We start from the raw sequence: 27,224 nt of genomic DNA on the forward strand, positions 1-27,224 counted from the left end.
TCACAGACCCACCACGGACTTATGATAGAACATGCCCATAGATTCATGCTGGTGTGGAACAGCCTGAATTACTGAAAGAAGGGCTTCATGTTGTGTTCAGGGGTTCCTCCAGAGGTAGAAATTAAATGAAATCATATCAGACCACTTCACATCAGATAATGGTTGAGTTTTGCTCAGCAGGATCCAGTCCAAGTGGAAATAATCTTAAATGGAAGTGTCAAACTGATCTGCAGGAGAAACTGAAACACTGAGTATGTTTACATGCACACCGATATTCCACTGTTACACTTAGTACGACAATGCTCTGAATTAGACAGGTATTCTGCTTGGATATTGTGAATTATGACTCATTCTGAATGGAACATTTTACAACTAAATACATCAGAATATTCTGATTTCATGAGGATTCTGTGGAAATGTATACATTCAAAATGTGTGGCATTTGCTTGTTTTATCACAGGTTTGCAGGTAATTGGAGCAGACATCTATAGTAGAAACACATTTCTGGTTAAAAGGAGAAACACACCCACTGTTAAACACTATGAAAAAGGATATAAACAGATATTTGGATATGTGTAAATGTTACAGAGCCCACCTTTTTCAGAAAGCATCTAAAGAAAAGAAATGAGAGATGTGTTTACAAACTGGAACATCTGCCACTAGTGAAAAACCTTGAAAATACACTATTTTTATTTAGGGACTAAAGTTGCATGTAAACAGTTGTATTATTGGAATATTTTTCAGGATGAGGGATGAAACTATTACTTCATGCATGTAGACTTAGATGGGGAAATGTGTCTGTTTCCCAAATAAGTAATAAATTCTCTATAACTTAATCCTTTTTTTTTTTTATTATTTTCCTTTAAAACTTTCAAATAAAATCTTTAAAAAAGCAGATGAAAAACATTAAGCAAAAGGTATCTGGAACTACAAACATGATGTACTGCAATCAAGCACACAAAACCACACAAGTACCACTAGTTTACACCTCTTTATAAGTGAGGAACTACAAGAGTTAAAGCACGAACACGAGTCCGACTTAAATCAATTACCTCGGTAAAAAAATGCTTTTCATAAGAGGCAGAGGTTCCCACTGAGTTGACGCTCACATCTTATTATCTCCGTTCCAGCATACCTCTCATAATTCAATAACCAAGACCTTACAAAAGGAAAGGGTTTACCCCTAAGTAGAACAGTGTCAACCTACAAGATTTTTACAAAAGAGTCAGGGTCTCTTTCTTAATAATATATTTAAATACACATGAAAAAGTTGCTGAATTGTAAGGAAGTGTCAAGGCACCACAACACCCAGTGCATGATATCAGCTCTTGTTTTCTTAAGCTGAGAAATGTATGAAGGCTTCAGTTTGTTTTGTCTGTTAAAGCTGAGGTCCATTTTTTCACCATCCGGCGTAAACAGGCTCTGCATCACAAGGAATCCCATAGTATCGGCCCTGAGGTCGCTCTTTACGTAACAGTGGAGCCCGAGCTACAGACAGTTCTCCGTCGGTGTCTCTCCGTCGCCGAAGCACCATTAAAATGACGAAGAGTAGGGCCACTGGAAAAAGAATAAAGACACCAAAGGATGTTACAGGAAATAATCATCACCAGCATGGCTTTTGTTTTGCCCACAATTCTTATATTTTGTTATGTCCTGGTGTTGCATCATGTTGTCACAGCACAAAAGAGAAAAAGAAAATACACAAAATATTCTATATTTTTTCTAACATTAAATAACTGAAAAGAACAGAAAAGTCAGATATGCACATACAGTAGTGGAAAACAAAGTTTTCAGGCAGTCTTTATATTTCACACAATCACATGAAATATTTGCAGAATAATATTTTTTCTGTTTCAAAAGGTGTGGCTGTATCAGACAGACACAAACAAATGCAACTTTTGTATTTATTGCTAACAAGAAAAAATAAAACAAAACTAAATTCTTGACAGTTCCAACATGTCATGTCCTGGATGCGTTACATTATCTTGTTGAAACAGTTTTGACCTCGATGGAACAGAGCACGTGCAGAAGGGAGCATGTGGATTTGGAGAACGGAACAATACTGAGCAGAGTTCAGTGACTTAAGAGTGAGTCTTACTGCAACATATCACAAATGCATGGGGTGTTCAGAAACTTTTTTCCACCACTGCGTCTATATTTCATCTCCTCTCTGTTCATTTCTTTTTACAAGCAAAAAACACAAGTCCTATTAAGTTGCACATGTGCATCTCTAGCCATCTAAATAAAGCTCTGAACTGTAATAATATCAAACCAAAACTATCACATGTAAATATTTAACATGCGATTGAATTATACACTCCCTAGCCTAAAAACAAAACTCGAAGGTGCAATATTTGACTGCACCACCTTTGGTTTTGATTCTAGGAGAAATTCACTGTCACATCTTTTTTTGCCACATAATGCTTATGTAACGTCACAATAAGGTTCATAATATTTTTTCCATCCATAGTTGCATTAATTTTTAATTATTGATGATGGAGTATCACACCACTGCAACAAGTCTTCACGACATCCTAAATTAGCGTGTGGACTTTATGGAGGATAATCCGTGTGTGAAAATGTCGTCTCATTCTCTCTGAACCACTCTGTCACAAGCCTGATGATCCTGATCAAACCTGGCATTGTCCAATCTGTTTGACATTAGAGACATGAGAGGACACTTACTGCAGTTAGAGTTCAATAACCTGTTACAGCTGAAACATTATTAACCCCTGCAATAATTACCAATGGAAAGACCTGAACTATTTGCTTTGTTAAATTCAGTGAATTTCTCCCGTAATCAAAACCAAAGGTGGTGCAGTGAAATACTGCATGTGGGACTTTTTTTTTTTTTTTTGGCTGGGCAGTGTATAAATGAGGGGCATTGTAGCTTCTCAGCTTTGGAAAAAAAGAGCTGTAAAAGAAGGGCCTTTAACATATTAACCCATAAAGACCCAAACAGCCACCATTGACCAAAACCATCTACTGATCTAAACTGTTTAATAACTTCTGATCCACTAATTCTATCAATCCATGTCAATAATTGGTGTAAAATACAGTTACCGTGGAAACACCATCATCTTCTACAACATTGATTCACCGGAATCAATGACAGTGGATGGACACACTGGATTTATGTTAATGAAAGATTGGACTGAAAATGTGGCTCTTTCATCAGTTTTCTCTGTTTCTGATACAATAACACTCAAGTTTAATTTGTGCTTTTATGAACATCTACATGATCAGTGAATTAAAGGAAAATACCTGATTTTCACTGAAAAAAAACGCAGAGGATTGTCATAATAAATTGTTATAAATCACTTAAAGGGGTCATATTTTGCTAAACCCACTTTTATTAGTCTTTGGTATATTTATTTGTGTATTTGGACCCTAATAGTTCATAAAGTTTGAATTTGAACCCACCAGGTGCTGCAAAGCTATCTTTATAGTAATTTTGGCAAAAATCGAGTGAATTTCTACAACCTGTTTTAATTCCTTCTTAATTTGTTACGTTTTATAACTAGTTACTGTATGTCACAGCATTTGCACATATAAGGTCAAGACTTCCAACTAACATTTCTCCGAGTACGACATAATTGTTTGTCAGCAGCAGCAGTTGTAGTAAAAACTAAAAATGTGTCCAAACTTCAAGCTGATTACCTAAAATGGAATCGGGGGGTAGGACTGGATAAGCAGTGGCTTCTTCCTACTCCCTTTCAGGCACAACAGTTGTTCTTTTTTTTCTATTATTTGATTTTTTGTGTATTGTTTATCATTATTATTATTATTTTTCTATTGTTTGATTTTTTATTTGTGTATTGTTTATTATTATTATTATTATTTTTGTTCCATATGTTTTGTATTATGTCTGTGTCTGAAATAAACTAACCCTAAACTCTAATGTTCAGTTGTTGGTTATATTAACGAACACAAGTGGCTGAACAGGACAGAGCAGCACAGTCAACAACCTGGAGGGGGTGGGGTGTGAATTGGCTGATTTATATTTAAAGGGCCTGCGCTCAAAACGACCTTTCTGGTGTCATTACTCAGAAATATTGGAGAAGATGGACCTGTGGAGTCGAATTAATGAAGGATTCAGACCCAAGCATAGCATTTACAGTTTATGTAGACCACAGGGAAATGTTTGAAAACACATAAATCCATTTAAAAAAGCCAAATATCACTCCTTTAAGAAAAGTTAAAAATAGAGAAAAAAAATATTTCGCAACTGCCACAAAAGTAACACTGGGTCTTTATGGGTTAATAAAGACAACACGCTGCAGCTGAGGTGGTATTGTATACTTACCTCCTCCTCCTATGACTAATAGAGCGATAGTGACAGGAGCCAGTTCACATGTGTCTCCTGCTTTTCGGAAAAAGGTTTCCATGCAGTATCCTGGAGCCAAGCTGCCGGCTGGACAAAAGGCATCGCTGGGACACTGAATGGGGTTCACATCTGGACTCTGACAGAACAGCACCACGTCACCGAACATGAGCAGGGTGTCTTTAAAAAGGTGCACAGATCCACGTTTACATCGTACTCACAGGACAGTAGTGATTCTCCGGGCAGATGTCACATTTCTCCTGACCCCAGCGGATTTGGTAGAATCCACTGCCACAGATTTGACACATGGTCTGATGGGCTGGCTTGTGCATGCCTGTTCAGAAACACAAAACTTGAAAGTGTATCTGTGTTTCTCTTTTTACCTAAACTACTTTATCTCATAAAAATAACCACTTACAACCCTGTAGTTTCAAATTTGCATGAATGTGAGTTACCTGGTCGACATGGTGTGCAGTCTTTTGCAGCCGATTCCAGAGCTTCTCTTCCTGCTGGACATGTCTGGCACTGAGTGCAACCAGAGGAACTGAGGGAATAAAGGATAAAGTCCATCTTTGCAAAAGGACTAAGTATTATGCATTTTATAACTGCCTTATTTAGAAGTATTTTGACATTGACAATGTACAGATATTGCTGAAGGTTTGTTTATGGGGCTGCAGTGTCCAAAAATTAGTATAATGTCTATGGTTGAAAATTGTTGACGAAATTCACAAAATGGAGAAATTAATATTTATGATGAGGCTGCAAGATGAACTTTACATGATAAGGTGGGGCAAATGGATTAGTTTTTTTTTTTTTACAGACAATTAATGCGTGGTTTGTCTCATAATCCTGTGAAGTGTTGTGTGAACTGCTGCTCTAAAAATTTGAATGTGTAACTTGATTGCAGTTTCATAACTGTAGCCTGAATTATCCTTGCTTTGGATTAGGATTATTGTCTATTGCTGATTGTTGTTTGTTACGTTCTGTATAACAAAATGATCAATAACTACTAATAACTAAGTGTAAAAAAAAATGAGTATAATGTCTAAAAAAAAATGCATTACAAATAGGCCTGGGCAATAATTGTTTTATTTTTTGTTTTGTGAATGACCCCCAAAAATCACATCACCGTGGTTGAATTTCATTACAAAATTACCATTAATTTTACAGCACCATCTGAAACAAATATATTATTAATCTGCTATGAAGACATCCCCTTCCTGTGGCACAGAACAAGTTTTTCATAATCACCCAAAAGACACCAACATTAATGTATATTTTATATTACTGGGCAGTAAAACAAAAATATTCACTTTCAATTTCACCAAATCACCAAATAGAAAAGAACAGTGGCATCAAATCTGCTCATGTTAATATTCCTGAATGTAAATGTGCATAAGGGCCTAAATTTACTATGCAGAGTGTTCCAGTTATTCTTTATGAAACAGTAAATTCATCATTTTATTTTATACCCTGAATTGACTTTGAATTGACATTTTTTAATACATGAGAAATATATTGCACCTGATTTTCTGATCATTCAATTAAAGTAAGAATTTCAACGCATTACTGCAGGGATGACTGTAAGAAAGTACCCACTTTGCTTCTAGGGCTTAATGTTCACTTGCAGCCTAATATATCCCACACACTGACAGGTCCCATTGTAGAAAGATAATCACAATTAATACCACTTTGCCTGTCAGTGTCAGAATGTTATGGCTGATCGGTGTATCTAATCACTGGAGATTTGTAGCACTTCACTTGCCTAGAGTTACAGTTACTGTTATATAAAAACGGAAGAATTAATAATGGTCATGGCGCTGCTGGATCTACCAGTCGAAGCTTATTAGTCACTGAGGCATGATCAAACAGTACATGCTACTTAAAATATTAGTCATCTGCTGATTAATGAAAGCAGTGACTGTTTGTGGTGTCTATCTGTGGGTGTATCTGCACCAACAAACAGACCCATGAGATGGAAGCATGTGATGCTCCAAACAGTTGTTAGATTTTTTTCCTAAACACAGAGATAGTTATGAAATTTCCACACAGATATCTGAATCCTGGTAACAAAAACAAGTGAAACAAAAATAGAATCCCAGTGACGTCAAAGTCCAACTTACTTGCAGAAACGTCCAACTGAGCATGGTGAGCACGAGGTGGAGCTCTGCATAGATGCAAAAAAACCTGAAAGCAGCATGCACAAAGACACGCAAACCATGTGACACTGAACCCATGTGGTTCAAAAAACTATACATTTACATCACTCATGATTATTTAATGCAGTCTGCTCTGTTTATGTTAATGGAGAGAAGAAATATAAAAATACTCAATGACAACCCATGTTACCTTAATGCTTAGTTATCACTTGCTTTTTATCAACAGTTAAACACACCTGGAGAACAACTTGTGCAACTGCTTTGTCCAGTGTTATTGTTGAAGCTTCCGGGAAGGCACGCATGACATAATGGACTTCCAGTGAAACTTCATATTTGACAAAAAACACACAAACAATAGACAAGTAGAAGAAGAAGTACACTTGAGCAGTGAATAATGAATGATTGTGGACAAGTAAATCTATTAACTAGTATACATTTTTGTCTACAAACAGCTTTGCTCTTACTTTGTGTAAAAGCCTCGGTTGCAGGGCAGACACTGCTGCTGTCCAGCCAGAGGCTGATAAAAGCCGGTTGGACACAGCAGGCATGCTCCAGGAAATAGACACAGCCCAGGCTCAGTGCAGCATGCACACAGCAGCGTGTCTGAGTCGGAATAGACATACATTTCAATTTCATCTTACAGACACACAATCTTCCATTAGGTCCATACTGTTCTAAGCAGCTGTTTGTCATCTATTTACTTACATTCTGTATAAATATGTACACTTGTTAAATGTTTGCTGTGCAGGTGTCATTGGAGGCCTGAGGATTTGCTCCTCCTGCTTTCACTGCCGGCATTTCAAAATTGTTTTTATATTTTGTCCTGATGTGATTGGATAATTTTCGCTGCATTGCCGACTCACATTTTCAAGACAACGGAGTGAACCTAAAGCAGATATTATCCTGTTCCAGGTATCACAGGTAACAATGTTTAGTCTTGTTCATCCTGTTGTATCTGCTTTTGGTGACCATAGACAGTGTATTTTTAGGGGACAGAGGAACCATAGCTGTCACCCATCGGTTTCTGAACTGCTGTTTTCAAGTCAGTAGTTTGTGATTTAGTTGATGTCACATTGGCTCTCTAGAGCTGGAAGTGACCACATTTGGACAAAAGGGCCAGAACTACAGGAGCCCAAGGGGTCAGCGCTATCTGCAAGGGGTCACGGGTAAACTAATGCTAAATGCTAGCTTACTGACTTGGTAATATAGTAATTTCATAGACCTGTTGATGGAACTTATCAATCATAACTAAAGTGGAGATGTCCATCAAGAAAAAATGTGTTTCATTAAATGAACAAAAATTCAGAAAGACCAACTCAACACTTGAGTGAGCTGTCATACAGAGCTGTCAATCAAAGTCCGATATAACACAGCCCTTTAATTTGACTAATATTTTTAGATAAAAAGTTGACTTTAGGTTCGCGTGAATCAGGTTTTTTTTTGTTTTGTTTTGTTCTTTGGAGCCATTACAACTTTAAAATACATCCACATTGGTTTCATTTTGGAGCTGAGGTCCTTGCCCTTTTTACGCCTACCTACAGCACAATGTGTTTCATTAGAGATAATATGGGGCATTACTTGAACAACTGAAATGTTGGAATGATTTGTTACAAAGCATGAGGCACATGAACTGTCCTGTTTTGATTATATTTATTTATCATTTTCTTTTTTCAGACACAGAAAGCACTAACATTGTTGGATTTCGGTCAACTAAAATTAGACGCTTATGTCATCATACACACAAAATCAGCTGACTTTGGTTTTGCAAACAAAACCACCCACGCTTTTGTTAATATTCCATTGCATTCTCCATTATTTAACACAATGCCACTGATCCTAAGCATAGACTGAATATAAAGGTGGATGATGCAACATTGTCTCATGTAGCTGTAAACAACCTGTTTTTATGTCCCCTTCTGCTGGAAAACAGAGCCAGTAGGAGCTGGAGAGTTAATATCCCCCCCAGATGCACATGCTCAAAGCCTAATATGCAGCTTTTTGGCCAGTGACACATGAAAATACTGCCTACAAAAAGATTTACCCACATATTTGCATCTTAAATCTTTACAAGATGCTACTGTTATTGTCTTTTTAGTCAACACAGGCGAGACAAATATCTGCTATTCATGAATATATGGAAAATATCATCACACTTTCAGAGACTCACTGTTGTCATATTGCGATCCGGGTGCACACGGCTCACAAGTAGAGGTGTTGAATGCAGAGCAGCCTGGGGTCGTGCTACTGAGAATCACGGGAGTTACAGTCAGACCGGTCACATTCTCAACAAAAGTAGTGCTCATCACAGCAGGAGTAAGTGTCGTCTGGCTCAATGCAATGCCTGCAACACAACGACACTGGATTATCTCAATGAAATGCTTCATAGCGGACTGCAACAGAGCTGCAGCGCAAACACAATTTGTTTTCACATGAATAAAATGTAATGGTTTAATGATGTGAAGGAAAGCGAGTTACTGAGTCGACCCACGGCTGACCCGCTGACAAAATGGAGGAAGTCTGGGTGTTTCTGGAGTGTTTTCTAATCCCAAATGTTTAATACAAACAGAGCTAGAACAAAGGTTCAATTTTACAAAGGATTATCAGAGCTGGCCTCCTGCTTATGGAGAGGCTAAAGGTGGGTTCATGCTTTAAAAGACTGCCTTTCTAACATGTCTTGAACTTCATAACCAGGGATACAAGTTAAAAAACAAATACCTCAATATAATTTTTTGCCATTTTTTGATCAGTGGCACACATTAAACTGTGCAGTGTGATAAGACATGTTAGAATAACTGGCAAGTTTAGTCTTTCATAGTCTTTTATGAAGCTAATACAATACAAAATAATGAAAAATATACAAATGTTATCATCTAAATATCAACAACAATAAGATTAGTAAAACAGTAGGCCCTCAGCTGGGGCACTGTTTAATCCAATGGGCATTTTAGGCACAGGCACAGGAGTCCGTGCACATGAAATTTCAGTTGGAGACCCAATAAATATCAAAAATTCAACCCAAAAAAAAAATGTTATTTTCATCGTAACAGCATACATACTTGAAATACAGTCCCTGTCATATTTGATGCAATTACCCTCAACAATCCAAGCAGGGAAAACAGGTACCTGTGATCATTTTTAAGCTGTTTTACTGCAGTGTTTTCAATAATTAAATACAATAATCAAACCGATATGCATATATTTTGTTAGCAAGTGTGCATTTTACTTAGTCCCCTTGGCCGGTGGGTCAAAAAGTCCATTCCAGGCATTAATAATAAAGCAATTTAGGAATAAAAAATTTAACACATTTTTAAATTTATTGAAAAGTGTGGCTCCACAAGAGTCTTTTGAGAAAAATGACGTCCTTCAGAAAAATATAACTGCTTATCCTTGCTTTATTTCAAGTCATAACTTAGACTAGAGCTGCACAAATCATACCGCAATTATTATGGGTAATATTGTGATTTATGGGTTTGTTTTGAGTCTGCGTGGTTGTCAAAGAAACGGCACAGATAATGGATTTAGGAATGGCAAGTCAAACCTAGAAACTTAAACAAGCATAAAAAATTACCAAAAAAATGTGTGACTTTACAGTTTTACACGGTTTTATCTGCTCAGAGTCACTAAATCCAAGGTTCTGTTTACTTTCTTGCAGTTCTGCATTTAGAAGACGCTTCATCCTCCTGAATCTTGACCTTTTAAGTGCAGCCTTTTACCAGTGTGTAATTGTACAGGCTGACACTGCAATTCAATTAACTGCACAGCTCTAATTAGAACTATCCAAGTGTGGCCTCTTTGCTATGAATCCAGACCACAAAACCAGGTTGTGATGTGATGATTCAAGCCTGGTCCTCAGTGAATTCACCTACCACAATCCAACTTTAGGAACATACAAAGTTATGAAAATAAATAAATAAATAAATAAATACAAATACTGGTGGTTGGAGCTTGTGTCAAACATAAACCTGTGCAGCCTATTGCTCATTCAACAAAACTCCAACCATTCAACACAATTTACCCATTCAGAGACTGGAAGCCACAGTTATATCACCCAAACAGTGTCCATATTGTGGCCATAATCACATTAGCCATGTGCCCTTGAATGTGAGCCATCCTCCTCATGCAATGCAATTATTCAGAAAAGGGGTCATGAGTTTTGTGTGGGTCAGTCTCTTCTGCAGGACTGGCAAAATTTCTCTCAAACTAAACAGTTAGTTAGACATAAAGATCTGCTGTTAAAATTATCTGATTAAAAAATACTACACTAGATAGGGCGTAAATCTACATATTATTTAGGATATAACTGAGGATTTTTAAATTAATGCATAACGTTAGCCTCATACCATAGTTGCCCATGTCATATTTACTGTGATATCTGCAAAACTTTACTCTTTTAACACTGCTGATTCATTTTGCATCATTGGCTATGACATGAAAAACATATGACTTTTACAAGCAATTATGGCATAAGGTTAATGATTTCCAAATTAAAGTGTAAAGTTAAGAAACTTTTTATCAAAATCTAGATGTAATGTAATTTAATTAAAAATAAAGCCAAAAAAAAAAAAAAAAAGTAGCTTTCTGATTCTGCACAAAAACACCCAATAATGCTATTTTATCCTATTTCTTGGCTGCAAAATTCCCATTAACATTGCCACAAACCCATCCCCATCATAAACCCACCGTCGCTGTTGATATTTTTGCTGATAATAAGAATGTGTGTGGGTCTTACCTAGTAGACAGGCGGCGGCCACAGCAGCCAGAAGTCCCCGACAATCCATCCTCCTCATATTATCGACTACAACCTCCAAACAATGTCAGTCTACAGCATCTCATCCCTGACAAGTGTCCGAGCTGCCTTTGTTTTCACGGAGGACGTCAGTGGAGTTGGCCTGCACAGTGGGATCAGTCCTCTCATCAGTGTCATATGACAAAATACACATCATGTGATTTTGCTTTAGAGGGGAAAAAGTGAGCAAAATAGGCTGGATGAGGGCTGATCTGTTGTAGTTACACAGGTTAGGCACTAGGGGCGCTATTAGCTCTTCTTACAGCAGGGCAAATCACAGAATAGGCTTGTGACAATTATTTATAAGAGAAAAAAAAAAGAAAAAAAAAAGAGGGGAAAAAAGTGTGATATGTAAGTTGTTGTCTTTGTGTGAGCTGTATATGTTCTTTTATGGGCATTTCCAAGCAGATGATGTTGGTACATCACTATGATCCTGTGAGTAATAGGGGTTTTCTGTACAGTAACCATAAACATAGAGTCATTTTGGAGAAGGGAAATTTACTCATGAGTTACAAGCTAAATGTCCAGTTCCCTTTTTCATGATTCAGACAGGTAGTTGGAATCAGTAGTGGACAGAAATGAAACTTTTTTTTTTTTTTTTTTTTATAGATTTGTGGCCTTGATCAGAGATGGGAAAAAAATATTAATAAAGTTGCACGAGTTCTTCATCAGTTAACCCTTTCATGCATGAATTATGAGAACCTTAATTGAGATTTTCTTTCCTGAGTGTTTTTATTCTTCTTTAGGCATGAAAAAAAATAATGCGACTGAAATTGTTTTTTATGAACCTATTTTTCATGGAGTTACAAAAATGTCTACTCAGCTGGACACCATGTGTTTAATTTTTGAAGCAAAGAAACATGTATTTACTGATACACCGTGTGAAAACTATGAAATAATTTCTTAAATGTTGTTAATTTGATGTTTTGTCACATTTTAACATACTCACTTTATGGAGATTATTTGCAAAAAAAAAAATTAATGTTAATGACAGTCTAACAACAATAACAACCGCCTGATTTACACTTTAACATGTTACTGCAGATCAGGTTTATCAAGAACAGCAAAGTTAAAGTAATGGTATGAATTGCAGTGTATGAGATGATGCATAAGCTTCCACTGTGTTGGCTGATATGGAACTAAAACAATAAAATCCTTGAAAATACCATAAGAGAACAGCTGTATGATAGCTGTCCACTGTAGTGACCACTACGCATGAAAGGGTTAAAGTCCTGAATTCAGAATGTAAAAGTGTATAATTCAGTAAAGATTAGACATTATGGCTCCCCAGAGTGTTGTATTAGTTTTTTTGTTTTGTTTTGTTTTGTTTTTGTTTGTTTTTTTTTATCTTATAGAGTATTTTGATGTCATATTGTCAAGTTAGAGCCAATATTAGTTGCTTTGTGTAAATGGGGTAGATGAGAAGTGAAGTACTGCAAATCACATGAGCATATCATAATTTTTTCTTTAAAGATAAATGTGATGGATATTTTCATCCATCAAGATGTAGTAGAATAGAAGTAGAAATATGTTTGATAGAGTTTAAGAACAACTTTGTCATCTGCAACTTGTTCTAAATACAGATAAAACTAAATGTATGCTCTTTACCACTTCAAACAGTGTGAAACCAGCACTGTCTGAGAACATTTCACCCAAAAAATGTTCAACAAATTGAGTTTGAATGTGAAATATCAAGGAGTTTTACGTGATGACCACTTCAGCATGCAAACAATGAAACTCTTCTTAGGATTTTACTGTAGAAATAAAACTTGCTTTTCTTGTTGTGTGCTTTTGGAGATGTGTTGTAATAATTATAATTAAATAAATACATTTTATTTAAAGGTGTCTTTTGAAGCACACAAGGATGCCTTACAGGAAGAAATATCTATCAATACTGATCAATATTAATGTCAATATCAATAAAAAAACAGATAAACATAATACAATGGTAAAATATGTTTAAAAAGTGATATGAAACTAATGTGAAAGTATTTAGGTTTTCAGCACCTATTGTTTGGAAAAAATTACAATCTGAACTTCAACTTCAAACCCTTATTACATTAAATGAGTTTGAAGCTGTGGTAAAGTCATTATAATCTGTGTACAAGTGTTTTATGAGTAAGTATGAATGTTGTTAATTTACTTTGATTTGATTGTTTTTAACCCATAAAGACCCAAACATCCACCATCTACGAAAACCATCTACTGATATAAACTGTTTAATTCCTGTTAATCCACTAAACCAGTTCTCTCTCGACCCAACACGGAGATGCTGATGTATGCTTTTATTTCCAGTAGAATCGACTACTGTAATGCCCTGCTTTCTGAAAGATAAAATTTCACAACTCCAACTTCTTCAGAATTCAGCCACTCAAGTGCTGACGATGACCAGTTTTAAAATGTTTCAGGATTGATTTTAAGGTCCTTTTAATAGTTTTTAAATGTCTTAGTGGTCTTGCTCCTTCCTATCTTTTAGATTTGCTTTTATCATATGAACCCTCGTGGACCCTGAGGTCTTCTGGCACTGGCCTTTTACTTGTTCCAAAAGCTAACACATAAACTCATGGTGAGGCAGCTTTTCAGCATTATGCTCCTCGCCTATGGAACAGCCTGCCAGGGAACCTCAGGGCTGCAGAGAATGTAGAAATTCTTAAAACCAGGCAGAAGACCCACCTCTTTAACCCTTTCATGCATGAATTATAAGAACCTTAGTCAAGATTTTTTTCCTTAGTGTTTTTATTCCTCGTTAGGCATGAAAAAAACAACGCGATTTAAATTTTTTTATTACCCTATTTATCATGGAGTTACAAAAATGTCCACTCAGCTGGACACCATGCATTTAATGTCTGAAGCAAAGAAACATGTATTTAAAACCAATTATCAGAAAGTGATAAACTGTGTGAAAACTATGAAATAAAAACATTTTTCATGCAGTTAATCTGATGTTTTCTCATATTTCATCATACTCGAAAACTGGTTACTACTCACTTCATGGAGATAATGTAAAAAAATAAATAAAAAAATTGACAAAGAAAACTATTAATTACAGTCTAATAATTAGCAATTGATTTACACTAAAACAGATCAGGTTGACCAAGAGCAGCCAAGTTACAGAAATGGTATGAATGTGAGTGTATGGGATGGTGCATAAGTGTCCACTGTGTTGGCTGATATGGAACTAAAACAACAAAACCCATGAATATACAAGAGAACAGCTGTAGAAATGCTGTCTACTGTAGTGACCACTATGCATGAAAGGGTTAATTTGGCTTTTAACTAATGCCTCTGTTTTATCCATTTGATGCTTTGTAGTTATGTCATATTTTTATATATATGTCTTATATTTAGATTCTTTTAACCAATGCCTCTGTTTTATCATTTTAATGTTTAATATTTATATTTTATTTATATATATATGTCTTACATTTAGATTCTTTTAATCAATGCTTTTTTTTTTTTTTTTTAAATCTTTTTAATGTTTTTTATCTATATTCTCTAGTGTTTTATTAGAGGGGGCCTTCTGTGCGGGGGGGCAGCTGTGGACTCCAGTGGTTGTAGCGCCTTCCTTCACTGGGGTCTGCTCCTTTCTGGTGGGTGGGGGTCGCTACCGCCACGATGTGGTGGCAGTGGGCTCTCTCTCAGTGGTCGGGATGCAGCACAGTGTTGCTGGAGCCTGGTTGCCGGGGTCGGTGGCTGCCTCCTGGTGCAGATGGGTCCCTGAGACAATGCCTCTTCTTTTACTTCTGGTCCTCTGGTGCTCAGTCAGTCTTTTTAAGTATATGTGTGCTTGGGGGTGGGTGATGTATGATGTATGAAAATGTATGAAAAGTGCTGTATAAATAAAGACTGATTGATTGATCAATCGATCAGTCGACTGATTAATTGAGTGAGTGAGTGAGTGAAATAATCGGTGTAAAATGTGTCTTTTCGTGGTCATCAGATATGACCCATTTGGACATTCAGAGTCTCCGTAGTTACCGTGGAAACACTGTGGAGTTGGATCAATGACAGTGGATGGAGACACTTGGTTTATGTTCAGTTAATGATAGATTTTGCTAAAAAAAAAAAAAGTCACTTTTTCTTCAGTTTTCTGTATTTTTGATATAATAATCCTCAACTTTACTTTGAGCTGTTGTGAACATCTACATGATTAGTAAATTAAATGTTGGAAAATACCTGATTTCCAATGAAAAAAACAATATGCAGAGGATAATATATAAATGGTGATAAACTACTTAAGGATGGTCAAATATAGAGAAAAAAATCAAGTGACATAAAGGTACCTCAGAATTATTGGTTATATTCAACTTTGGAAATAATTATTAGACCATCTCCAATTGTTTGTTGAAATACTACACAGTATAATATTACTTTAATGTGACATTCTATTAATGGCCCGATAGTTGTTAATAAATTGCTTTTTGATGTCAGATGCTCTAAATTATTCTGTTACTTGTTATTCAGAAAATTGAGTTTTATTGTCATTAAACTGAATAGATTTTATTTCTTTATTAAATTTGTTGAACACATGACTCGTGTGTATTCTGCTAGATGTTTGCCACAAGACAGCCCCGATGGCTTTAACTTAAATTCATGACAAAAATTGACTTCATTTCTTTGTCACAAGAATTTTCTACAAAACAGTCTGTACAGTTCTTGAGTAGATGTTTTAGATACATTACACCAACACAAATCACAACTATGTTTGAGACTTAAGTATAAAATGTTTTACAGCCAATGGAAACACATGCAAATTTAACAGAAAACTCATGAATTTCATGCAAATCAATTCTATTTAAGAATGTAACAGATCTATAAAGAAGACACACAATTTGTTAAAGGTATGTCTGATGTATGATCTAAAATGTTCACAGGCACACTGGGTATGTTGCTCCTTTATTTTTAAAGTAATCTATTTATGTCTTTAGTGTTTCCCTCTGAGAAACCACATATGCAGCATCCTTCTGGATATGACGCTCTAAACTCCGTTCCAGGTCCTTCCAGCTTTCCTCCTCCGAGCTTTTCTGGTAAAATAAAAACATAAAGAGACACACATAGATATTATTTACTGCCGAGAGAACGAGAACTCCTAACAGTAACAAAACCAGACCTTACAAATCGCCTTCTGTGAGAACTCACTCTGTATTTGTTATGCATTCCATACTCACTTTGCTGTGTGTCCTACTTTCAACAGTGTGTGTCTGTTCAGACGTTGTGGCCTTGTTATTTCTGATTTGCTTCAGTCTTTGGCGTTCTTGCTGTTTCTCTTCGAGTTTCTTCTGCAGAGCCAATACTGTCTCATCCTGAGTCACCGTTTGCAGTGAAGCCAGCTTGGCTTTCCTCTCCTCTTTCCTGCAAAATCAGAAAACAATCATGGATCCATGCGTGTGATGTTTGTGTGTTTTTTCAGTGTTTTGCATGTACAAAGTCCAAATGAGTATAAAACATTGTCCTGACCTGCTGGCAGCGGCCTGCGCCAGTGCTTTCCTGTGGAGGTTGATGGTGTCCAGCTGCTGTAAAAGTAGTTGTTCCTTGTTGTGCTTCTCCTCCTGGATGTGCTCCCATTTCTCCTGCTGCTCCATTTGTTGTGCTTCCTTCAAGAGCCCCAGACGCTCTCTCAGCTCAGCCAGCGACATCTCCCCCAGCAGCTCATGGCCTGCAGTCTGAAACATGGACAATAGATTCACAAGGACACAGGGATCCATGAAAATATGTGAAAAACGAGACACGTCTTCTTCATTTACCTCTGTGTCATCAAAATACTTGTGTCTGATGTGAGGAACAGATTCAAGAGCGTGGATTTCACGGATAATTTCAAATCTTCTGCTGAGCTCTGCCTGTGCTTCCTCTAATGCTTGGCGAAGGAGTTCTTGACTTTGCTCTGAGACTTCTTTCACTGAAAAGAATAAAGAAGCATTAGCTCACATAAGACAATTTGGATTTCATCACAAATTAAATACACTTACCTATACTTCGCTTCAATGCTTGTATCTTCTCTTTTGCAAATTTGGAATTCTTATGACCTTCTGCCACTTGTTGTACCAAATCTCTCATCTCTTTTTCTTCTTTCAGCCTCTTCTCAGCATATCGTCGCATTATTTCAGCTGTCTGTAACGGACAGAGAGCAAGCATGAAAATACATTTTTCACACAAACACATAAATTCCATCTTTGAAGGATGTCTGTGGAGAACAGACATGCTTTTGTCACTGCAGGCTTCTGGTTTCATGCTTTGAGATGCTGTGAAATCTTCTGAAAATGCCTTTTCTTATCAGTTGTTAGATGATCTTCACGCACCTCTTCTTTCTTGAGCTTTGCAGCCTTCTGGTTGCATTCCATGATTCGCGTTCGCGCCATAGCTGCCTCCTCGTAGCTGATGCGTCCCTCCAGACGCCTGCGCTCAATCTTCGCCAATTCTTCCAGTTTGTCCTTCTCACGCATTTCCTTTTGCCACTGTAGGAAAGAGGAGGGCTCTTGTGCCCCCTGTACAAGACACTCCACTCTTTGTCACACACAAAACACACTGAAATTACTATTATATTAGTGTATATAGTGTTGCATGCAAAAACTTTGGAACCGCTTGAAAAAGAGCAATAATTTTTCAATCGAAAATATATAACCACAGACTCTGGAGGATAAATTACAATATTTCAACAATGTTAATACATGTTATTTTTGATTTCATTAATTTAACAAAAATGTACAAATTATAAATAAATATATAATTGTGTTGCATGTAACGGTTTAGGCACCGTAAGTGTGGATTAATTTTTTTTAGGTTATTACGAGCTCAGATCTTTACCAGTTCATTATGTGTGTCATCATTGTCATTAAGAAGTGTCAGCTGGTGCCAGTTTCAAAGCTTTTGCAGTTTCCACAGTGTGAAAGAGGTGTCACTGGCATTTGGGGGGGAACTATGGAGGTTAATATGAGATCAGAAAGACCAAGAAAACTCTCAGAAACAGTCTGTGGGAGAAAAATATACTGCATCCTCATCATAAGTATGTAATGGAACATCTGATGAAGCTGAGTAGAAAAGAGAAAAAAAGGAGCAGGGTTTCATGCCATCTTTGGGGTTATACTGCAGCCAGTGGCACAGGAAACACTGCACAGGCAGAGGAAAGACTGGATTCCACTCAATATCTAATATCTCTTAAAAAAAAAAAAAAAAAAAAAAAAAAAAAAAAAAAGTTGAAGCTTGAAAGATGACAGATTCTAAAACAGGATACTGATGTGAAACATATTTTTAAGTCCACCTGAATTTTTTTTATTTTATTTAATTTGTTTGTGCAATTTATGAAATGAAAACTATGTATTAATGTTGATGGTGGTGTTGTGAATATTCCTCATATCCTGAAAGCACTGTATTTGTAATTTTTTCAACTTTTCAGTTGTTATTATTGTTATTTCTTGCATTGTTTCGTTTCTTGTGAACTCTGTCTTGTGTTGTTGTTAGCTGTCAGTTTTGGAAAAACTATGTTTTTTTGGTAACTTGTTAAATTACCTGTTTGAGTTACAATAAATTTTACTTTACACAACCATCCAATTTTCCACCTTGGTTTATTTTTTTGTTACCCCCTCACTCGCTCTAACCCCTAGTGGAGCTGGGACGTAACATTAATTAAAAAGAAATTTTAAAAATTGTATTTTTTTCAAGGGGTGTCCAAAGTTCTGCAGCTGAACAGTGCATAAAGTACATTAATGCTGTCCTGTACCTCTGCAGCTCCTCCTCCACCTGACGGTCAAATATCGCCCCCTGTCGCAGGATGGCTGCACTGTTGAGCTTGACAGGCCATGTGGACTAACAGAATCAGAAACATATGAGAACATATATCATTGACACAAAGTCATACTTGAAACTAATAAGCTGAGGTGGGGGTGATGTGCAGCTCTCACCTTTTTAGTGCTGGAAGGGAGTCTAGAAGAGAGGAAAGAGTTGAACTTGAGCTTCGATTCAAAGTCTTCCTCAATCTGAGAAGTCACTTTCTGTGGGACAGGTTCAGCAGAAATGCAACTGATAAGATGAGATAAGATACTCAAATATGAGGAGAACATTTTGTACAGACATTAGATGGAAGATCATGTTCAGTACAGAAACATATACCTTGAAGTTTTCTGACTTTTGAGAGTTCATACATCTGAACTGCTTCATATTTGCCTCATAAAGAAGTTCCTGCAATGAAAGTAAGGATGCATTACATCAGTGGTTCCAAACCTTTTTTGCCTTGTGACCCCATTTTAACATCATAAATTTCTGGTGACCCCAGACATCCAAAACAGAGACTTTTTTTTTTTTTTTTGCTAAAATTAATTATATTATATCATGTAATAGTTTGCTATACTATGTTGCAAATAAACATTAATTTTAGATGACATTTAGTCTATATAATGTATATTATTATGGACGGAGGCAGAAAAGCCAGGTGTAGATTACTGCACAAAGTGAGAATTTGATTTTCCTTGGTCAGGATATGTACAGTCAGTCCAGCTTGGATTTACAAGGCTGACAATTAATACTGAACAAACAATAACTCAAACTATGAATTATGAAAGAGCTGCAGCATCTTGAACACTTGACAGATAAACAGTACCACAGTGCTTCGGTTTCAGCTTCACAGTTTGTCATGTGTTTTATGTATTGTGATTGTCTCTCTCAACTCACAATATCTTTTTTTCATTAGTAATTGAAAAAAAAGATTTATTAATTACTAGAAATTTCAGATGACCCCATTTGAATTACAGGTGACCCCACGTGGGGTCCCGACCTCAAGGTTGAAAAACACTGGATTAAATATTTACAGTTCTGTGCAAAAGTTCCAGGCCAACATTAGGTTTGAGGTTTAGTAAAGTTCTAATGACCACACATATGCAATTCTCAGTCTCTTTATTAAGATCCAATCTGGATATATGTGAAGTATGAACAGTATTAAAAATAAAAGCTTTAGGGAAAAACCAGCTTCTATAAACCAAAGTGGTCATATTTAGTGTGACTCCCCTTTGCACTTAACATGTCTTTAAACCTTTTATTCAGAAAATATGAGATTTATTACATTCATTTTCTGATGCTTTATACCAGGTTTCATCCAACACGTCAGATGTTTCTAACTGTGCTCTTTCAGGGGGTCAGGGGTCACACTAAATCGAGACTTTAACCTTTACAACACATTTAGTTCAGTTTTTATGTGTCTTTTAAGGCTATGCACATATCTCCTGTAAGGGAATAACAAATAAACATGTATGCTCATTTCAACCCTGCAAAAAACAAAAAAAAAACTAAAGGTGGCCCTAAGGCTTTTGCACAACAGAGTATATTTTTAACCCATAAAGACCCAGCGCTACTTTTCTGTCAGTTCCCAAATGAGTTTTTCCTCTCTATTTAACCTTTCTTACGTTATTCATCACTATCTATTGTAATATTGTCCTCTGTATTTTGCTTTTTTTTCAATGACAGTTAGGTATTTTCCCATATTTAATTCACTGATCATGTAGATGTTCATAAAAGCTCAGATTAAAGTTGATTGTCATATCAGAAACAGAGAAAAAGGAAGAAAACGTGACTTTTTCAACAAAATACATCATTAACTGAGCATAAACTATGTGTCTCCATCCACTGTCATTGATCCAACTCCACGGGTTTTACTGGTGAATCAGTGTTGTAGAAGATGACAGTATTTCCACGGTAACTATGGAGCCTCTGAACATCCAAATGGGTCATATCTGATGACCGTGAAAAGATGACAAAGTGTATTTTTCTGCAAATATTTACTTGTATTGATAGGATTAGTGGATGAACGGGTAATAAATATTTTAGTTCAGGCTCTTTGGGTCTTTATGGGTTAAATATCTTGGCAATTGATTCCCAACTTCTACATAAATCCATTACACTTGTTTTCTTTCTGTACTATTACATGTACTATATTACACATTATATTTAGCTTTTTAGATATAATTTTTCCTGGTGTCAAAGGCAAAAACAAGGCTTTGCAATACCTCGGCCTTGTGATGGTTCTTTTGTTTGTTTTCTGCTATGATCTGCATGTCTTTGGGGTTCTTGTAGGTGCTATTTGGTACCTGTAAAATAAAAGCTTATGAGTAATACCTCAATAATACATGTATTGACCTTATCTCTGCGAGGACATCTGATGAAAAAAAGAAAATATGTTAAAGTATAGTTTTGATAGTGTATACAGGGTGGGGAAGCAAAATTTACAATGAACATTTAGTTGTTTTTTCTCAGCAGGCACTACGTCAATTGTTTTGAAACCAAACATATATTGATGTCATAATCATACCTAACACTATTATCCATACCTTTTCAGAAACTTTTGCCCATATGAGTAATCAGGAAAGCAAACGTCAGAGAGTGTGTGATTTGCTGAATGCACTCGTCACACCAAAGGAGATTTCAAAAATAGTTGGAGTGTCCATAAAGACTGTTTATAATGTAAAGAAGAGAATGACTATGAGCAAAACTATTACGAGAAAGTCTGGAAGTGGAGGAAGCGACAAAAAACGTACCAAAGCTTTTATCAAAGCTCTCAAATCCAAAATCCTAAAGGATCCAACCAAATCCATGAGAAAAATGGCAATTGAACTTGAGGTAGACAACAAGACCATTAGAAATGCAGTAAAATATGATTTGAAGTTAAAATCTTACACAAGAACACCAAAACACTTGTTGACAACAGCAACAAATCCAACTTTAGCAATTTTTGGGAATCATGTTTATGGCCGCCTTCTAGCCCAGATCTAAACCCTCTGGATTATGCTATTTGGGGCGTTTTAGAACATGCTACCAATAGAACATCACACAGCAATGTCGACTTTCTTAAAGATACTATTAAAGAAGAAAGGGAGAAGTTGTCACCCGAATATTTGAGGAACACTTGCGCAAGTTTCAGGAAGCGTGTGAAGGCAGTTATAGAGAAAGAAGGAGGACACATAGAATAAAAACATTTTCTATTATGTCAATTTTCTTGTGGCAAATAAATTCTCATGACTTTCAATAAACTAACTGGTCATACACTGTCTTTCAATCCTTGCCTCAAAATATTGTAAATTTTGCTTCCCCACCCTGTAACTGTAAATAAGACTGACTGGTTTGTGTTTTTCCTGCTGTGGAATGGGTTCAGGCATCGGCAGGGGTCGAGGTTTTGGTTTGGTGAGAGCAAATTCCTGAGGCTCTGTGGTCTTCATGGGCGCTTTCTTCACGTGATGCCTGTGAGATACTTTAGCAGCAAGTTGATCCATGACGAGATCAACCTCAGGGCGCCATCTGAAGGACAAAAAAACTCGCACCTTTATTTCTTTATTTTCGTATACGTCTCCTAAAATGAGATTTTATTTCTTTACCTTAGCAGAGGAATAATCAAGTGTTTCTTTACATAGGCAGCATCATACATAGTATTCCACTTCTCTTGTATATATGTGATGAGATTTGTAAAGAAGAAATTCAGGAACTACAGCCAAACACAAAGCAGACAGTACATATAAATGCAAAATTCTTACTGTTTCACTGCAGATTGTTTCTCTGGAAGTTAAGTTACTTACTGTGTGCACTTTCTTGAGGCCCAGAGATTTGACAATGACGCCAAAACACGTAAGTCCGAGGTCCTCAAGGACAAATGTGATGAGGTAGCAGACGACTGAAAAGACATATTAAAAATGACTGGTCATTTATTTGATCCATATAAAAAATATATATATATATTTTACCAGTAGAAAATCCCTTACCGACATACAGGCTGTGATCACCTCTGGATAGGCCCTTTCCATGGTGCTCATAGAAAAGGTCAATAACAACATCTAGCAGCTTCTTATGCTCAATACACCCAGAAACAACATCAAGAATAAAGTTCTTGTGCTCATCATCTATGCTCTGCAACAAATAAGAGTTCATTTAATGTTATGGCAGCAGCTTCATGTCACTAACAGCAAAGAAATAATTTTCAACGACTCAAACTGTTAAATAATTAGAGGTATTTTATTACTCCACTATATCTCAGAGGTACTACATATTTATCAGCTTCAGTTAAAACCACAATGAACTACTGTCACGAACTATTATTTATTATAAAATTCTCTTCCTTCACAAACTAAATAAACTATTCTAAAACCCTAGATTCACTGGAAAATGCTTAATCACTAAGAGCTGTATGAAAATTTGACTTAGTGTAGTATAGTGTAATAGCCACCAAAAGCGCAATTTGTGTTGTTCTTAAAATAATATCAACTTACAAATATTTTCCTTTATTTTCTCTGAGTGCAACAACAACAAAAGAACTAAGCTGTGAATCCTCTGTTCTCTCTAAAAACACCTAATGTATAAATATTGCAATGATATTGACACAGAAATATGATAAAAATGCAAAGTTTATTGCTGGAAAACAACAAATTTTCTTCAGAGTGGACTCCGACCCAATAACCTGGCCTTCCAGAATCCCTAAAGGAAAATCCTGACATGGCTCAAAAGGCCAGACTTCACAGCCAAAACCAATAACAATAAATAACATTTTGCAAGTGTGAAGGATTTTTCACATTTTTTTCTGTGCGTGTTATGAACTTCAGCTATATGACAATAAGTTATTTGTGTTTTAATGTCATATAGTCACAAAGTTTCAAACCTGATGTGGAGTCAAGCTAAAATAGATGATAATATATATATATATATATATATATATATATATATATATATATATATATATATATATATATATATATATATATATATATATATAAATTGCACTGATAGTGAAAATTATATATACTGCCTGGACAAAAATAAAATTCTACACACAATTCTTTACTGGACCTCCTTTAGCTTTGACTAAAGGAAATATTCACAGTGACATCATTTATTCCATGTGATGCTCAAGCAATGTCACTATAAATATCACAACATATTTCCGTCTAGACTTGTACAGAAGAGGATTAGGGCCACTGGGGAAAAAAATACAATCAAGATCCATTCTTAAAAAAAAAATTGTTATTCTCAAAAAAAAAAAAAAGATCAGAATTCTACAGAAGAGGATTAGGGCCACTGGGAAAAAATAAATAAAAGTCCAATATTTTTAAAAAAATTATTATTATTATGAGAAAAAAGTCAGAATTCTGAGAAAAAAGTTAGAATTCTGAGATTAAAGTCAGAATTCTGACTTTTTCTCATAATTATAATTTGAAAAAAATACATTGGACATTCATTTTTATTTTTATTTTTTTTCCAGTGGCCCTAATCCTCTTCTGTAAGACTTGTAATCATTTAAGCATTGTCCAGTCTTAATGCTTTCTAACAAATGGATGTTTAAGAAATGAAAAGCCACTGACTGCATGAGTTAGTGTTACAGAACTTGTTAGTGCTGATATATATTAATCAGTGTCTTAATTTTCCGAATAAAAGGCCATTTTTTGCTTAGGCGTGGTCTTTTTATACCTTTAATTGACTTTAGATTGAAGCTAAATTTACATTACTCATCGAGAAACACACAGCCCAAGTCACCTCCCTGGCACTGTTACTTTCACTCTTTAAAAAATCACAGTGTGTAATTGTTTCACTGCAGCTCTGCATAAAATGGATATATTTTTGTCTATAATGTGTGACTTTTAAATGAGCAAAATGTGAATATTTTGAAATAGACATAATTAAAACCTAAATTTGAAGCCTGGCAGGAATTTGATGGCTTTAACTTCAGTGCTTGTTGTAATTACGACTTGTTTATTTACATAGATCTTAATTTATTTTCATAATTGTAAGCACAGTTTTATAACTGCAGTAAATGCAGGGGGAAATCTACCTGGAAGAGCATGAAACTGGTCTCAGATTCAGATTCTGATTCAGAAAACTTTATTTATGCCATACGGGCAATTCATTTTCAGCTTACCACAGACATCAGCCCACATCCAAAGTGCAATGTGACAAATATAAATAAATCAGTGTACAAATACAAGATCATTGGAAGGAACTACGAATAAATGCATTTAAATTATCAACAATAAATAATCAATAAATACCAATGCAGAGTAAAAGACTAAAAGACCCTATTGGTTCTGCTGACACAAAAAAAAGAAAAACAAAATCATATAAAATGACTAAAATGGCTGCTGTCAGAGTTTAAAAGTGTGATAGTTGAAGGAATAAAAGATTTTGAATATCTGTTGGTCTGTCTGGCTCCACCTGAGACCTTAAAGAAAATAGATAAAGAGATAGGATGATGTAATTTAGTGACACATGGCACCAATCATATAAATGGTTGGAATGTTCTTTTTGGTGAAAGGCCACATCATCAGGTATTATGATGCTTGTAACAGAACTACGACCACTGATTCTTGGTTTATTTATAGTTCAGAGAATTATTTATAAGCTCAGAATTCTGAAGATGTTGCTGTGTCATTCTCTTCTCATTGTTACTTGATTAAAAAACATATTTACAGCTTTGTAATGATTTCAGTGCATATTAGTTGACTATTAATGCATATCATAACATATATATATATATATATAAATATATATAAATATATATAAATATATATATATATATATGTATATATATATATATATATATATATATATATATATATATATATATATATATATATATATATATATATATATATGTATATCACCTGGTATTCACTCACATTATTAACCCCCAAAGATCTAAACAACTAAAAGCAGCAATTGATTTGATATTCAATAGCTTTTCAACTACTGATCCTATCAATGCATTGAAATAATTCCGGTAAAATGCAGTTTGTCATTTTTTCATGGTCATCACAATTGACCCATTTGGACATTTAGAGTCATAGTGAATGTGGTCTTATTCTGCAACATTGATTCATTGCCAAACCCATGCAGTTTGGCACATGGCAGTGGTTGTAGATGTGTTTTTTGTTCAGTTGACATTGTGAAAAAAGTATATTTTTCTAAGTTTTTGCTCTTTTATATAATGACCTCTGACTTAACTCTGAGCTTTTATGAACATCTACACAATCAATAAATTAAATATAGGAAAATACTGGATTTTCACTGAAAAATGGAAAATGCAGAGAATATATTGTGACAAATTATAAAAGAAAATTTACAAAGGGAAAGTTTATTGTAAATCACCACACAAGCAGTTCTGGATCTTTAAGGGTTAATACACCTCTGCGTGTTCTTTAACCACCTCATTTAAAAAAAAAAAAAAATCTGGAACCGCCACTGTAGCTGCATTGCACGGATAAAACCCTTCAAATAAACCTTAAATATCTAAAGCTATAAAACGCAACGTAGATATTAATGGAGAAGTAAAATGTATTTTAAAAACATCACATTGCTTAACAAATTTTGCTGATAATACGCACTGTTAAATAAAGATGAGTGCTGAATATTTATTGTCATGAACTATTTCCACTTACCTGCAGACTTTTAGAAGCGTCTTCCACCAAGTCATCTAAACACAATCTGCTTGCAGTAAATTTATCGAGCAGAACCATGGCCTCCTTTACCAGTGATCCATAACTTGAAGCCATTTTTATCGATCTATAGGAAGCTTTGGTCGTAGAAAACAATAGTTCTATAGCCTTATGAATACATCTGCATGGATTAGATTAGATTTGATGTGATGCTACACAAAAAAAGCCGTCCATTCATAGAAAAAAGGCTAAATTAAAGTGCAGTAAAGTTCATCTCATGTCATTTTCCTGCTTGTTTACAGCTCGAACCGTTGCCGGGTTCAGTGGTTGCTTAGCAACGCACTGGCGTAAACATGTGTCCCAACCCACGGTCCCAGTCCGCACACCTGACCACTGTGGCAAACAAAATAGAAGAATTAACAATTAAAACGTGCGTGTTTATGTTTTCGACGTTTTTGTTTATCACATGTATTATTCGTGATTTTAATCCGTCGGATGCAGATTAACAGTGACATCCTGATCCTTTGTTGGCTGCCATAACAATAACGACGTCGACTATTGTGACG

General features: G+C 35.6%; 2 protein-coding genes across 2 annotated transcripts; both read right to left on the reverse strand.

Moving 5' to 3' along the window:
- Positions 1-438: 438 nt before the first annotated feature.
- Positions 439-11,410, reverse strand: LOC115414289 (tumor necrosis factor receptor superfamily member 9). Its single transcript, XM_030127576.1, has 9 exons — positions 11,213-11,410; positions 8,651-8,824; positions 6,948-7,086; positions 6,720-6,808; positions 6,448-6,511; positions 4,780-4,868; positions 4,546-4,658; positions 4,307-4,463; positions 439-1,557 (listed from the first exon to the last, which is right to left on the reverse strand). Exons 1-9 carry the CDS (start codon positions 11,268-11,270, stop codon positions 1,400-1,402), a joined length of 1,041 nt encoding a protein of 346 aa, XP_029983436.1. The 5' UTR covers positions 11,271-11,410; the 3' UTR covers positions 439-1,399.
- A 4,122-nt stretch (positions 11,411-15,532) lies between these two features.
- On the reverse strand, positions 15,533-27,168 carry cfap99 (cilia and flagella associated protein 99). Its single transcript, XM_030126033.1, has 15 exons — positions 26,662-27,168; positions 23,002-23,146; positions 22,819-22,913; positions 22,621-22,727; positions 22,366-22,543; positions 21,259-21,339; positions 19,373-19,441; positions 19,165-19,254; positions 18,984-19,069; positions 17,566-17,770; positions 17,236-17,377; positions 17,014-17,165; positions 16,727-16,932; positions 16,438-16,621; positions 15,533-16,293 (listed from the first exon to the last, which is right to left on the reverse strand). The coding sequence occupies exons 1-15, from the start codon at positions 26,773-26,775 to the stop codon at positions 16,186-16,188; spliced, it is 1,962 nt and encodes a 653-aa protein (XP_029981893.1). The 5' UTR covers positions 26,776-27,168; the 3' UTR covers positions 15,533-16,185.
- Positions 27,169-27,224: the final 56 nt, after the last annotated feature.

This window comes from Sphaeramia orbicularis, chromosome 22 (genome assembly GCF_902148855.1).
Source record: "Sphaeramia orbicularis chromosome 22, fSphaOr1.1, whole genome shotgun sequence".
In the NCBI taxonomy this organism is placed as follows: Eukaryota; Metazoa; Chordata; class Actinopteri; order Kurtiformes; family Apogonidae; genus Sphaeramia; species Sphaeramia orbicularis.